This window comes from Protopterus annectens, chromosome 1.part1 (assembly GCF_019279795.1).
Source record: "Protopterus annectens isolate FY-2018-M chromosome 1.part1, PAN1.0, whole genome shotgun sequence".
NCBI classification, from domain to species: domain Eukaryota; kingdom Metazoa; phylum Chordata; order Ceratodontiformes; family Protopteridae; genus Protopterus; species Protopterus annectens.
In genome coordinates, this window is record NC_056726.1 from 1251648853 (window position 1) to 1251661105 (window position 12253).

The 12253-nt window shown below is 43.5% G+C and overlaps 1 protein-coding gene across 5 annotated transcripts in view; it reads right to left on the minus strand.

Annotated features, from left to right (window-relative positions):
• LOC122809699 (zinc finger CCCH domain-containing protein 13-like) overlaps window positions 1-12253 on the minus strand; it is a 1891555-nt gene that overhangs the window by 94017 nt on the left and 1785285 nt on the right. For all 5 annotated transcript variants that reach the window (XM_044081418.1, XM_044081393.1, XM_044081403.1 and 2 more), the window contains one exon: window positions 1005-1037. In XM_044081418.1, coding sequence (XP_043937353.1) covers window positions 1005-1037 — 33 coding nt within the window. The remainder of the gene's footprint in view (window positions 1-1004; window positions 1038-12253) is intronic.

The following is a 12253-nucleotide window of genomic DNA, read 5'->3' on the forward strand; positions in this document are numbered from 1 at the left end:
TATACAGAAGTATTTATAAGAGACAAAAATATAGATGTATTAAAGTAGTAGTGACAGGGTAAAAGAAAAAGAATAAAATGAAAGAAAGAGGAGGAAGAAAAAAGAGAAGGTAAAAAGAAGAAAAGAGAACAGAAAGGGGGAAGAAACAGAAAAATTAGAAGAAAGGAAAAGAAAATTAGGGTAATCAAAAGTAGAGTTAAGAAGAAAGCAGTTATAAATTAGGTTGGAGTTGTCTGAACACTCAGTATTTGTGTTGGGATGGCATAACAGTTAAGGTCTTCACTTCGTAAATACAAGTTTTTACACTGTGAAATGAGACAGATTCCCTGAGGATTTCTTTTCTTGCCAAAATAATGCTATTTCAGAGTTGGCATATATAACTAGCAGGAGGGGTAGGAGGGTGTTCCTTTTACCTCAACTGTGGTTTGCAGTCCAGGGAGAGAGACATTATTTGATCAACGTTTTTAGACACAATCATAAACCCTGACACATTCATTAGGCAGCCCTCTCAACCACAGGTACATGCCTTAACTCTTTCACCAAATGTACTGCTTAAAACAAATTAATTGAGCAGTTTTAATAAAAGTAACAAAAATAGGAATAACTATTATTCTAGCTTCTAAAAACAATGGCACCCCCTTTGCCCCACTTTCTTCATTTATGCATTTTGGTATAGAAAATACCATTTTTGGTGTTTTAGTTTAGGACTGGATTAGTATTCAATTATTTTGTTCATCTTAAATATAGCACAACATTTGCTTTGAATTATTTTAAGATAGGTGGCAATAAGGGGACAGACTAGGCTACCTCTTGAAACAGAAACACAGGAGAAAGAGGTTTCCATGACTAATGTATAACTGCTAAAGTGGCAGCTGCATGGGGGAATAGGGGAAGTAACGCATCCAGTTTTACCCTCATATAATTGCATACAGACATTTATGCATATGCTTGTGTGTGCGTGCACACCAACATGCAAGTGCGCAAGAATGTAAAGAAAAACTTACCTGGGTTCAGGCTGTTTTGACTCTTCTGGCATGCTGTAAACAAAGAATAAAACATTTACTATAAAAATTCTTACTGTTTAACTACAGATTTCATTGATGGGTAGAAAAATAATCTCTGAACTTTCTTAAAAATGAAGCAACACCACCAGTCTAATGGCTGCATGGCATCATCAAATTGGCAGTATATGACTGACAGGCATTTGTAACACAGCTGTGGAGTTACTCACCATAAAGTTTAGCTATACATAAATGTAGGTGTGGCTATGTTTTCAGTGATAATTTAACATGACAAAGAAAAGAAAATTCCAACTGTAAATCTGAAGAAGATCAAGTCCAATGTAAAATAAAACACTTTTGCCCAGAAAGCTTTACCTCAACTAAGGACACAACTACAACAGGCCATTAACCTAAAGAAGAGAGTTTTTCCATTATAAAACAAAACATTATTCTTGCTCTGGTAATATCGCCTCTAAGGGCACAACCGCAGTAAGCCATTTTGAGAAGTTTTGCTGTATACCTGTGTGCTGAAATGGAAGCAAAGAGAGTGTACAACTGTGTCACAAGCATCTCGAGTTTTAAAATGCATACAAAGGTCTAGAATGGGTAGGACAGAATGCTGTGGCTGAGTAACTGCTACCATATTTTTGGGGAAGGATGTGGAGACAGCCCCTGGTGGAAAACGCCAACAATTGTGCACATTAGTAAAGAAGGCAGAAGGAAGACAGACAAAACCAACATTCAAGCATGATGTACATATCATATCGTGTACACCAAAATTTACTGCATATTCGTTTTTCCACAGTAGGGACTATGATTAATCACCAGTGAATGATGACTTCAGTATCCAATCCACTTCTTCCCAAACAGTCTTCCTTGCCCAGTCCTAACACATTAGTAGCCACCCATTTCCACCTTCTGAGAAGCAAAGATCATTGACATGGTCACATCTGTGTTAGGAAGTGATCAAATCCTCCTCCTCTTCGAGGACCTTTGCCTTCACAGAGGGTCTCCAGTTTATGGAACTTTTTTTTTTTTTTTTTAATACACAACTTCAGATAGTCAAGTCAAACTACACTGAGAAAGGTTTTAGACCGCTATAAGGTCCAACCTCCCCCTCAATAACAGACTCCAAAGGTCAACAAAAGTGGAAGATTAAACCAATGAGGAAGTAGCACGGCTAACAGTGGAGAGCTGCAAGTGAGACATTCAAAGCAAAAGCACTAAATCCTCTTCAGAACTCCAATTTCAATATGTACACTTAAGCTTCAGTGGTTAAAATCCATCAGTTGAAAGCGTTTCTATGAAAAAAGAGCATGAACGCCTCTCTCTTACTCACAGGAAGAAAGGGAAGCCTAAGAATACTACAAAAAGCTCAGTGAAACAGTCACAGAAGACATGGCATTTCCCTGTGCTTTAAATATGTACTTTGGTGCTAGATTTCACCTGAGTACTGACAATGGCAATGTCAACTCAACCATACCTCTACAAGATTACAATAAACCAATTATGACTGGGATTATCAAAAATACACTAGGACTTTGGGAAAATGAGAACCTGTTTAGCACAAACTAATGAGCACTTGGGCTTCAGACCAGTTTCTTTACATTAAGAAGGTTTGTGGTCTGCACTGCAGTGGCAGAACAGGTAGCTTACATCCTTCTAAGTTGGGAACTGCTGATTGAGGGCTCAGTGTCTGTTATTCTAAAAGTGTATTAATTCTGGTTTAAGCACTTGGGCTTCAGGCCAGTTATTTTACATTAAGAGGGTTCGTGGTCTGCACTCTTGTGGGAGGAGAGGCTGGACTCTGCCCTTCTGAGCTGGGAATTTCTGGTTAAAGGCTTACAGTACCTGCATATTTGAACTGCTTCTTACTGAAATTGGTACACCTTGTTTGCTGTAGCATAGACTAGATCCAGATCTGCTGAATCTAGCTTTGTTTGTATAACTTGAGCACTAATCCAGGCATTCTTTAAAGTATTCAATTGTATTTATTACTGCTTGGTAGTAACTTGATTAAAGTGTAGCCATCATTCTAAGTCTTTTGGATTAAGCACTTGGGCTTCAGACCAGTTGTTTTACATTAGGAAGGTTTGTGGCCTGCACTGTGGTGGCAAGACAGGTAGCTTACATCCTTCTAAGTTGGGAACTGCTGATTGAGGGCTCAGTGTCTGTTATTCTAAAAGTGTATTAGTTCTGGTTTAAGCACTTGGGCTTCAGGACAGTTATTTTACATTAAGAAGGTTCGTGGTCTGCACTCTTGTGGGAGGAGAGGCTGGACTCTGCCCCTCTGAGCTGGGAATTTCTGGTTAAAGGCTTATAGTGCCTGCATATTTTAACTGTTTCTTACTGAAATTGGTACACCTTGTTTGCTGTAGCATAGACTAGATAGAGGCCTTCTGAATCTAGCTTTGTTTGTATGCTTGTTGTTTGCTTGCTTATTTCCCTGAAATGCTAATTCCACCTAAAATGTGGCTTTTCAGCACTTCTGTGGATCCCTAGTGATATCTGCATTGCTTACTGTACTTATTTCCTTATTTCACTTGAAAGAAAGTTACTGTTTGTCGTTTTTGCATTTAAGTTACCTGTAACACATTGCATTTAAGTTACCTGGCACTTGCTCACTTAAGCTATTATATAAGTCAGCACTAAAAAATTAAAAGCACTACACCGTCACAAACTCCCCTTGAGTACCTTGTTCCCCATTGGCCCTTTTTTTCAATTATAAAGGAATTCCCAATACTATTCTAGCATGTCCAAAAGTCAGTTGTCAATCTCTTCTCCGGTCGAGCTGGTGAATCTGGGAATCTTGAGGCAATGTTACAACTGCCTCATGTACACAGACAACCCTCTCCTCCTCCCAACAAATCCCAACACATGTGAGAGATGCAACCATATAGCCAAACTGGAGGCTAAGCTCTCTCAACTCAGTACTGGCGTAACCAGTCAGGAGGAGAAGGAAACCACACACACTACAATTCCAGTCTCACATAGACCTACCACGACAGCAAACCAAACACAAACACACAAAAACATACTCGGAGGCTCTAAATAAAAATCTGCCTAAGCAGCAGAGGCCTCCAAAGCAGACACCCAAGCAACAGTTACCCAAAACAAAACACGTGCAACACATAGCTCACAAAGCCAGTGTGCCGAACAGTCTCAGCCCTTAAGGCTAAACACACCTGATACACTTGTAATAGGCGACTCTACTGTCAGGCACACTGATGTCCCGCTGACCAGGCTGAACAAGGAGAAGGTCACGGTGAGCTGCCTGTCGGGCGCTAGGATCCGCCACATAACACAAGCACTCGGGTCACTCCAAGGCAAGTACAAATAAGACTCAGTCATTGCCCATGCTGGTGTGAATGACCTGAGACGTACCTCCCTGGACTACATGAAGAGAGACATAGAGGAGCTCTCTGAGCATGTAGCCCAGGCCGGTATGACCCTGACCTTGAGTAGCATCTTGCCCTCACTAAGAATGATGCCACAATATGAAGACAAGATGATCAATTTCAACAATTGGCTTAAGTATTGGTGTCATTCAAAGGGGATCCAATGCCTGTCGGCCTGGGATGACATGCTCGACAAGCCACGATGCTTCGCTAGGGACGGCTTGCACCTGTCACCTCTGGGCTTTCGGATATTGGCAAAGGCTCTTGCTACCCCCATAGTGCCTTTTTTAGGCAAGGCTCAAAAGACAAACCCACCTCCATAGGTATCACAAGGTATAAGAAACTAAGAGTAATGCTACTCAACGCCAGAAGTCTAAACCTCAAGATGCACGCACTCAAAACTCTCCTTAGCATGGAGAACATCGATATCTGTGCAGTAACAGAAACCTGGTTCAAGGCTACCGAGAGCACCCCAGCACTACCAGGTTATACCTCATACCATGCTTTTCGGCCCCAAACCTTGGACAAAACGACAAAAGGAGGGGGAGTATCAATATTTGTCAAAAATACCAAACACCTCCAGGTTGGTGGCACAGCACGAAGCATTAGAGACTATCCATGTGCAATTAACGGTGGGTAAAACTGCCTTCCAGTTTATAGCCTGCTACAGACCACCCTCCCAAACCCAGGAACCCCACTCGGCCTTCCTGAGAACACTGGAAAATATGAAGGTCTCTCCAAACACCATTATATTGGGCGACTTCAACTACCCAAACATAGACTGGGAGCATTAATCTAGCTCCAACACCCTAGCCCAAAGGTTCCTAGAATTTATAAACTCAAATGCTATGGAACAACTTGTTACCACTCCCACAAGAGGGGAAAACATACTGGACCTGATCATCGCCAACATGGGGACTCTATGCTCCAGACCAGAAGTGTATCCCTCACTGGTAAGATCAGACCATAAACTAATCTCACTGGATATTCACATCCCGACCCCACCCCCTGCCCAGAAAACCACAGTGAAAAACTTCTCTAAAGCAAATTTCACACTCCTCAAAACAGAGGTGGAATCCTTCAAAGCCCCCGGGCCTGTGGAAAATACGGCCCAGACCGCAGAATCCTTTATAAACGCATTCTATGAACACCTTCAGGAATGCATGGATCATGCAATCCCAAATAAAACCAAGACCCAATCCTCCAAAGGCAGGCGTCCTGTCTGGTGGACCCCAGCCATAAACAAACTATACAATAGAAGGAGGAAGCTACTACATGATAGAGCAAAATCACAAAAAGGGAAGGCATCTTTGATCAATATTAGCAAAAAACTACGGGCACTCATAAAATCGTCTAAGGCCAGCTTCGAGAGAAAAATTGCACAGGACACTAAGGATAATCACAAGGCTTTCTTTAGTTATGTTAGAAACCTGGGTGGGAATTCCCAGATATGCTCAGAATTAGTCCAAAATGACAAAAAATACACCAAACCCACAGACATTGCCAACATCCTAGCTGACAGGTTCAGCACAAACTTCTCCCCGGCCCCACCAAAAGGGCAAATATCTATTCCAGCAGAGTGCTGTCCCCCTGACATTTCAGATGCTCAGGTAAGAGCCTCCCTCTCCAAAGCAAAACACACAGCATCAATGGGACCAGACGGTGTCCTGGGCTGCGCCCCACATGAACTCCAAGAACAGCTAAACCCAAACATAAAACTACTGTTCAGTCTCAGCCTTACTACAGGATATGTACCCAAAGAGTGGCGTACAGCAACAGTGGTCCCTCTCCACAAAGGTGGTGCCTCAACGGATCCTGGAAACTATCGCCCCATAAGCCTGACTAGCGGATCATCATGGACCTCATAAATAAAGATATTGGGGACCTACAGACACTGGATCCTACCCAGTTCGGCTTTGTTAAGGGCAGATCCTGCCTCTTAAACCTGGTCGATTTCTTTGAAACAGTCACCAAGGCCATTGACGAGGGGAAGGTGGTCCACACAGCCTACCTGGACCTCACAAATGCCTTCGATACAATACCCCACTCGGGCATTATAGATAAGCTCACCAGCTTAAATATAAACCCCTATGTCACTAGATGGGTTGCAAACTGGCTCAAGGACAGAACCCACATGGTTAGAATTGCTGAAGCCATGTCAGACTCCAAACCAGTTACAAGTGGCGTCCCACAAGGCTCAGTCCTGGGACCTCTTTTGTTTGGTATATATTTCTCGGAGGTACAGGCCAACACAGAAGGACTGTGGCTGACCAAGTTCGCAGATGACTGCAAACTGGGTGCCATAATCGACTCTCCAGCTGACACAAGCATCCTCCAAAAGGGCCTCATAGAAACAGACAACTGGTGCCAGAGCCATGGCCTCAAGCTAAACGCCAAAAAGTGTATAGTCATCCCCTTTGACAAAAACAAAGTGCCCACAAATTACCACATAGGTGGTAATCCATTAAGTACAGAAGTAATTAGGGACCTGGGGACCCAAGTTGATAGCAATCTCTCATTTGACAACCACGTGGCCAAAGTGGTTAGAAAAACATTTTATATAGCCCACTTAATCATGAAGGGATTCACATCTAGATCAGGGGAGGTCATCGTGCCTCTTTACTCATCCCTCATCAGGCCCATAATTGAGTACAATGCCCCTTTTGGGATGTACCTTACCAGACACCTGCAGCAACTGGACAGACCCCAAAAGTACCTCACCAAGAGTATCAAAGGGCTCAAACAGATGCCATATGCTGCCCGGTTAAAGAAACTCCAGCTCTACTCAGTGGCATACTGCCTGCTCAGAGGCGATCTGTGCCTGACGTATAAAGCCATGTCCAACCCGGAATTAATGGACATGCTGCACCCTTAGAAAATCCAAATCCCATCGAGCTACGTGCTCGAGAGACTTGAACCTCAGCACTGAAATAAATAGGACATGCTGGAGGGACAGATTCATAACCCAGAGGCTCTCTTCACTCTGGAATAAAATCCCAGTCCAGGTTAGGCAGAGTCCCTCATTGACTCTCTTCAAGAGGAATCTTGATGAGTGGATGCGAGATCGTAGGTTTACCCCGGGTATCACTTCTGTGTCACTGTTAGACAGAGGCACAGTATACTAACCTCAAAAACGGCAATAGCACAATTAATTTAAAATGGGTGGCGAAAGCCAAACACACTCTGGCTAGGCTTATAAATGCCCTAGGGCAGATAGCCTAGTATGAACCTATGAATTAAAAAAAACAGTCTTGTCAGCAATCAACTAACATAGCTCTACTATACATGCATAAGTCAATGAAGCACTAGGCTGCAAACTGTAAACCCTTCATTGCCACTATGGCTACATGCTCAAGTATACATGTGTTAGTAACTTCATCGTCAGGGCACAATGTCCCTAAACTCACTAGGGCTGAACAAAGACAATGCGGTACCAGTACCAGCCTTTCTGGTGCCAGATCCATGACATTACAAGGGCCCTGCAGTCCCTAAGAGAGGACAAACATGACAACAACCTGTAAGTGGTTTACGTATAAGAAAATGAACTGTGGTATTCAACCCAGATAAGCATGCAGAAAGACATGCTTGAGTTCACCTTACAGATGTCAAAATGCAGTTAAACGTCTGGCCATCAATATAATCTGTCTCACTTAAAGAAGTGTTGTGTTAAGTTGCACTTACCTATAAAGTATAATTGTGTAAAATCTTACCATAATGGTAGATGTTCTTTGCCTCTGCCAAGGGCAGCCCGATGTCTGGCTAGTATACCAAAGCCTTTAGGTTGCTTTAAGATATGCCTTACATTACACGTATGCTCCCTGCGTAGTGTAGGACATAAATGTGACATCCAGATGTACCATCCTCAGAGCTGAGAACCCCAGTAGGAACACCAGTCCAAAGAAAAGAAAAGGTAATTAGTACATCTAGAGGAGAAATAGACCAGGGGGGTGGAGGGAGTGAATAAATACTGCAACAGTGTAGAGGGACATCTACCATTATGGTAAGATTTTACACAACTGTGCTATGTCCTTCCATTTTCACTGTTGCAGTATTCATTACATTAGGGAGAGAGCCAAAGCTCAGAAGAAACCTGGGAGAAGTAAGGACCAGCAGAGCCCTCTAGGAAGCCATGAAGGATGGCCCTAGCAAAATCAATTCTAGTTCTGTAGTGTCTGGTAAATATATGCACATAGCTGTCTCAAGAATAGAATTAGCATCTAAAGCCTTGGAAAAAAGCACCAGAAGAAGCTACATCCCTGAAAGAATGAGCATTAACAGAATAAAGAAGGAGCTTACCATGAACAGAAGTAACAAAAAGAAGTGGCTTTTGAGATCCAAGAAGAAACAGTCTGCTTGGATACAGATAATCCTAAGGACCTAGAATGAAAGGAAACAAGAGCTGATCAGATTTCCTAGCAGTTTTAGTCTTATCCAAATAAAATCTGATTGTTTATGCACATCCAAGGTGAGCAGCACCTTCTCACTGGCAGATTGTGGAGACGGGGAGAAAAAGTGAGCAAATGAATAGACTTGAGGGACAATTCATTCAGCAACTTGGGCATAAAAGGATTAGTATACAGACACCCTGTCCTTATGGAGAGGAAGGAAAAAAAAAAGAAGACCTACAATAATGGCTTGGAGCTCAGACACCCATCTGGCAGAAGTAAGGGCTAACAAAAGCATAGTCTTCCAAGAGCAGTGTTGCAAGGAAGCTGAAGCTGCAGCCTCAAAAGGAGCCCAAGTCAATTTTTCCAAAACAAAATGAAGATCCCAGGAAGGAGAAACAGGCTTTCTGGGAGAACACTCTGGGGAAAAAAAAAAGAGAATACAGTGCTCAAATACTGCAACAAAGCTGCAGCAACCACCAACAATCGTCACTACCTGGTCCCTGGCAGTTTCGGCTGTTCCTGTTCTTGGGAGAACAGGCTTCCCGGGACACCTTTATGGAATTGTTTATCTTCAAATACAGACGCTAAATGAGACGACAAAGGCAGACAAGCAGAGATAGCCAAGAAGTGGGCCTTAACAGAAAAATAAGCCAACCCCGCATTGAGCAATCACACAGATAAGAACCAAAGGAACATTCACAGAATGCGGATCCAAGTTATGACAAAGACACCGAAAAGAAAACCTCTTCCATTTGGATAAGTAGGAATTTTATTATTGGGTCCTCCTGCAGAACCCTAAGCATGTCTTCAGAAAAAAAAGGTATCTATGGGGAATCAAAATCCTATCACCCACAGTGTCAGTTGAAGAGTGGACAGTTGGGGATGGATGAGAGATCCCTTCTCTTGCCTGAATAGGTCCACCCTGTGAGGTAACCTGTGATGATTGCCCTTGGCTAAATGCAGAAGAGGGAATCAATGCTATCTCGTATAAAAGGGAGTCACCATCAAGATTTTGGGAGCATCCTGTTGAATTCTGAACAGGACTTTTGGAATGAGGGGAAGGAGAAGGAAAGGGTAAATAAACCATCCCCTTCCACAAAAAAGATAAGGTGTCCACTTTCAAAACTAGAGAACCCTGGCCTCTTGGCACAAAAGTGAGGAAGTTGTCTGTTCAAAGGGGATGGGAAAAGATCTATTTGAGGAGTATCCCACTGGTGGACAACATTCAGAAAAACATCCCTGTGAAGGATCCATTCATGGGATTGAGTTAAGGACCTGCTCAGAGGGTCTGCCACAGTGTTTTGACCTGAAAGAATGTAAACTGCCTGAAGAGTCACTTGATATTGAAAATCTCACACTAGGAGTGTCTACCCCCTTGTTAGTTTATATAACAAATCACTGTGGTATTGTCTGTAAATATCTTGGGAGATCTTGGGGAAGAAAAAGCCTGAAGCATCAGAAGAGCTCTCATGTCCGACACTGATGTGCTCTTTCTGTTGAAGAGGCGACCACACCCCCTGAACCTTTAGGGAGCCAAAAGCTGCTCCCCAGCCCATGTCTGAAGCATCTGTGAACAGCGCTGGAGTCAGAAGACAGGGATGAAAAGGGAGCCTGGATTTAGAGACAACTGCTGTATCCACCAGTGAAGTTCTTCTTGAGTCAAGGAAGAAGAGGAACTACAAATTCTAGCGGATGTGCATGTTGAAGCAAAACTAACTTCAGAAACTGAAAATTTCTCATGTGGAGTTTGGCAAGTGGGAGCATAGGTTCACAAGTGTGTACTAGGCCAACGTCCCTGGAGCCCCTTTACAAGCCTAGCCCATAGAAGTGCCTTGGCATCATGCCACCATTAGTTCCCGGTGCCTCTATCAAGTCGAGCCACTGGAGTGATCCCTGGGGTGAACTTTCTATTTACCATCCACTCATCAAGATTTCTCTTGAAAAGGGCTAGTGAGATGCTCTGCTTGATATGTATGGGAAGTTTATTCCAGAACATGGGCAGTCTCTGGGTTATGAACCTGTCTCTCCAGCATATTCTGTTGATTCCAGTAATGAGGTTGAGGTCCCTAGAGCGTGTGGTGCAGAGGGATTGGGATTTCTTTAGGTGTAACTTTTCTAACAGGGATGGGTCAGACATGGCTTTGTAAGTCAAGCAGAGATGGTCTCTTAATAGACGATATGAGAGAGAGAAAAGCTGAAGTTTTTTTGAGTCTGTCCACGTATGTGTTTAAGGCCTAGGATCCTCTTCATGAGGTACTTTTGTGGCCTTTCCAGCTGTTGCAGGTATTTAGTGAGGTACATGCCAAATGCGGCATTATACTCTATGATTGGTCTAACGAGGGAAGAGTAGGGAGAGATGCTGACCTCTTTCTTCCTGGATGCAAAACCCTTGATAATGAGATGTGCCACATAAAAGGACTTTCTGACCACAGTGGCAATGTGGTGGTCGAAGGAGAGGTTGCCGTCAACCTGTGTCCCTAGATCTCTTACAACACTTTCAGTGTTCAGTGGGCTACCATCAATGTGGTAATAAGTGGAAACTGAGTTTTTCCCAAAGGGAATGACATTTTTTGGCATTAACGCCATGGTTTTGACACCAGTCACTGGTCTCAGTGAGGCCTTTCTGTAGAATGTCTACATCACTTGGGGAGTTAATAATGGCTCCTAGCTTGCAATCGTCGGCTTACTTGGTCAGCCAGGATCCTTCCGTGTTGGCCTGGACTTCTGAGAAGTAGATGCCAAACAGAAAAGGCCCCAAGACCGATCCCTGTGGGACTCCACTCGTGACTGGTCAGCAGTATGACTTGGAATCTGCTACTTTCACACTGTGGGCTCCCATCTGTCAGCCACTTTGCAACCCACCTAGTGATATAGGGATTGATGCCTAGCCTAAATGGCATCAACGGCCTTGGTCAGATCGAGGTAGGCTGTATGAACTGCCTTGCCCTCATCCACAGCTCTGGTGACGGACTCAAAGAAGTCAACCAGGTTGAGCAGGAATGATCTACCCTTCACAAAACCAAATTGCGTGGTATCCAGAGTTTGGAGATTCCCTACATCCTTGTTAATTAGGTCCATGATGATGCACTCTATAGCCTTAAATATCAGACTCATCAGGTTAATGGGGCAATAATTCCCAGGGTCTGTAATCGCTCCCCCTTTATGGAGAGGGATGACTGTAACAGTGTGCCATTCTGTAGGGACAAAGCCCGAGGTGAAGCTATGACTGAACAGGGCACACAGGTGTGGTGCCAGTTCACTTTGTAGTTCATGTAGAACACAGCCAGGGATATTATCGGGTCCCCATAGAAGCTGTATTCTTGGCCTTGAGCAATGCAGCTTTAACCTGTGCTGCAGTAATGCTGGGTGCCTGGCATTTTTCCGGCATTCTGATTGGTCCTTTGGGGGGCATGGGTAAAGTTGGCACTGAATCTGTCAGCCAGTATATTGGCAATATCTGTTGGTT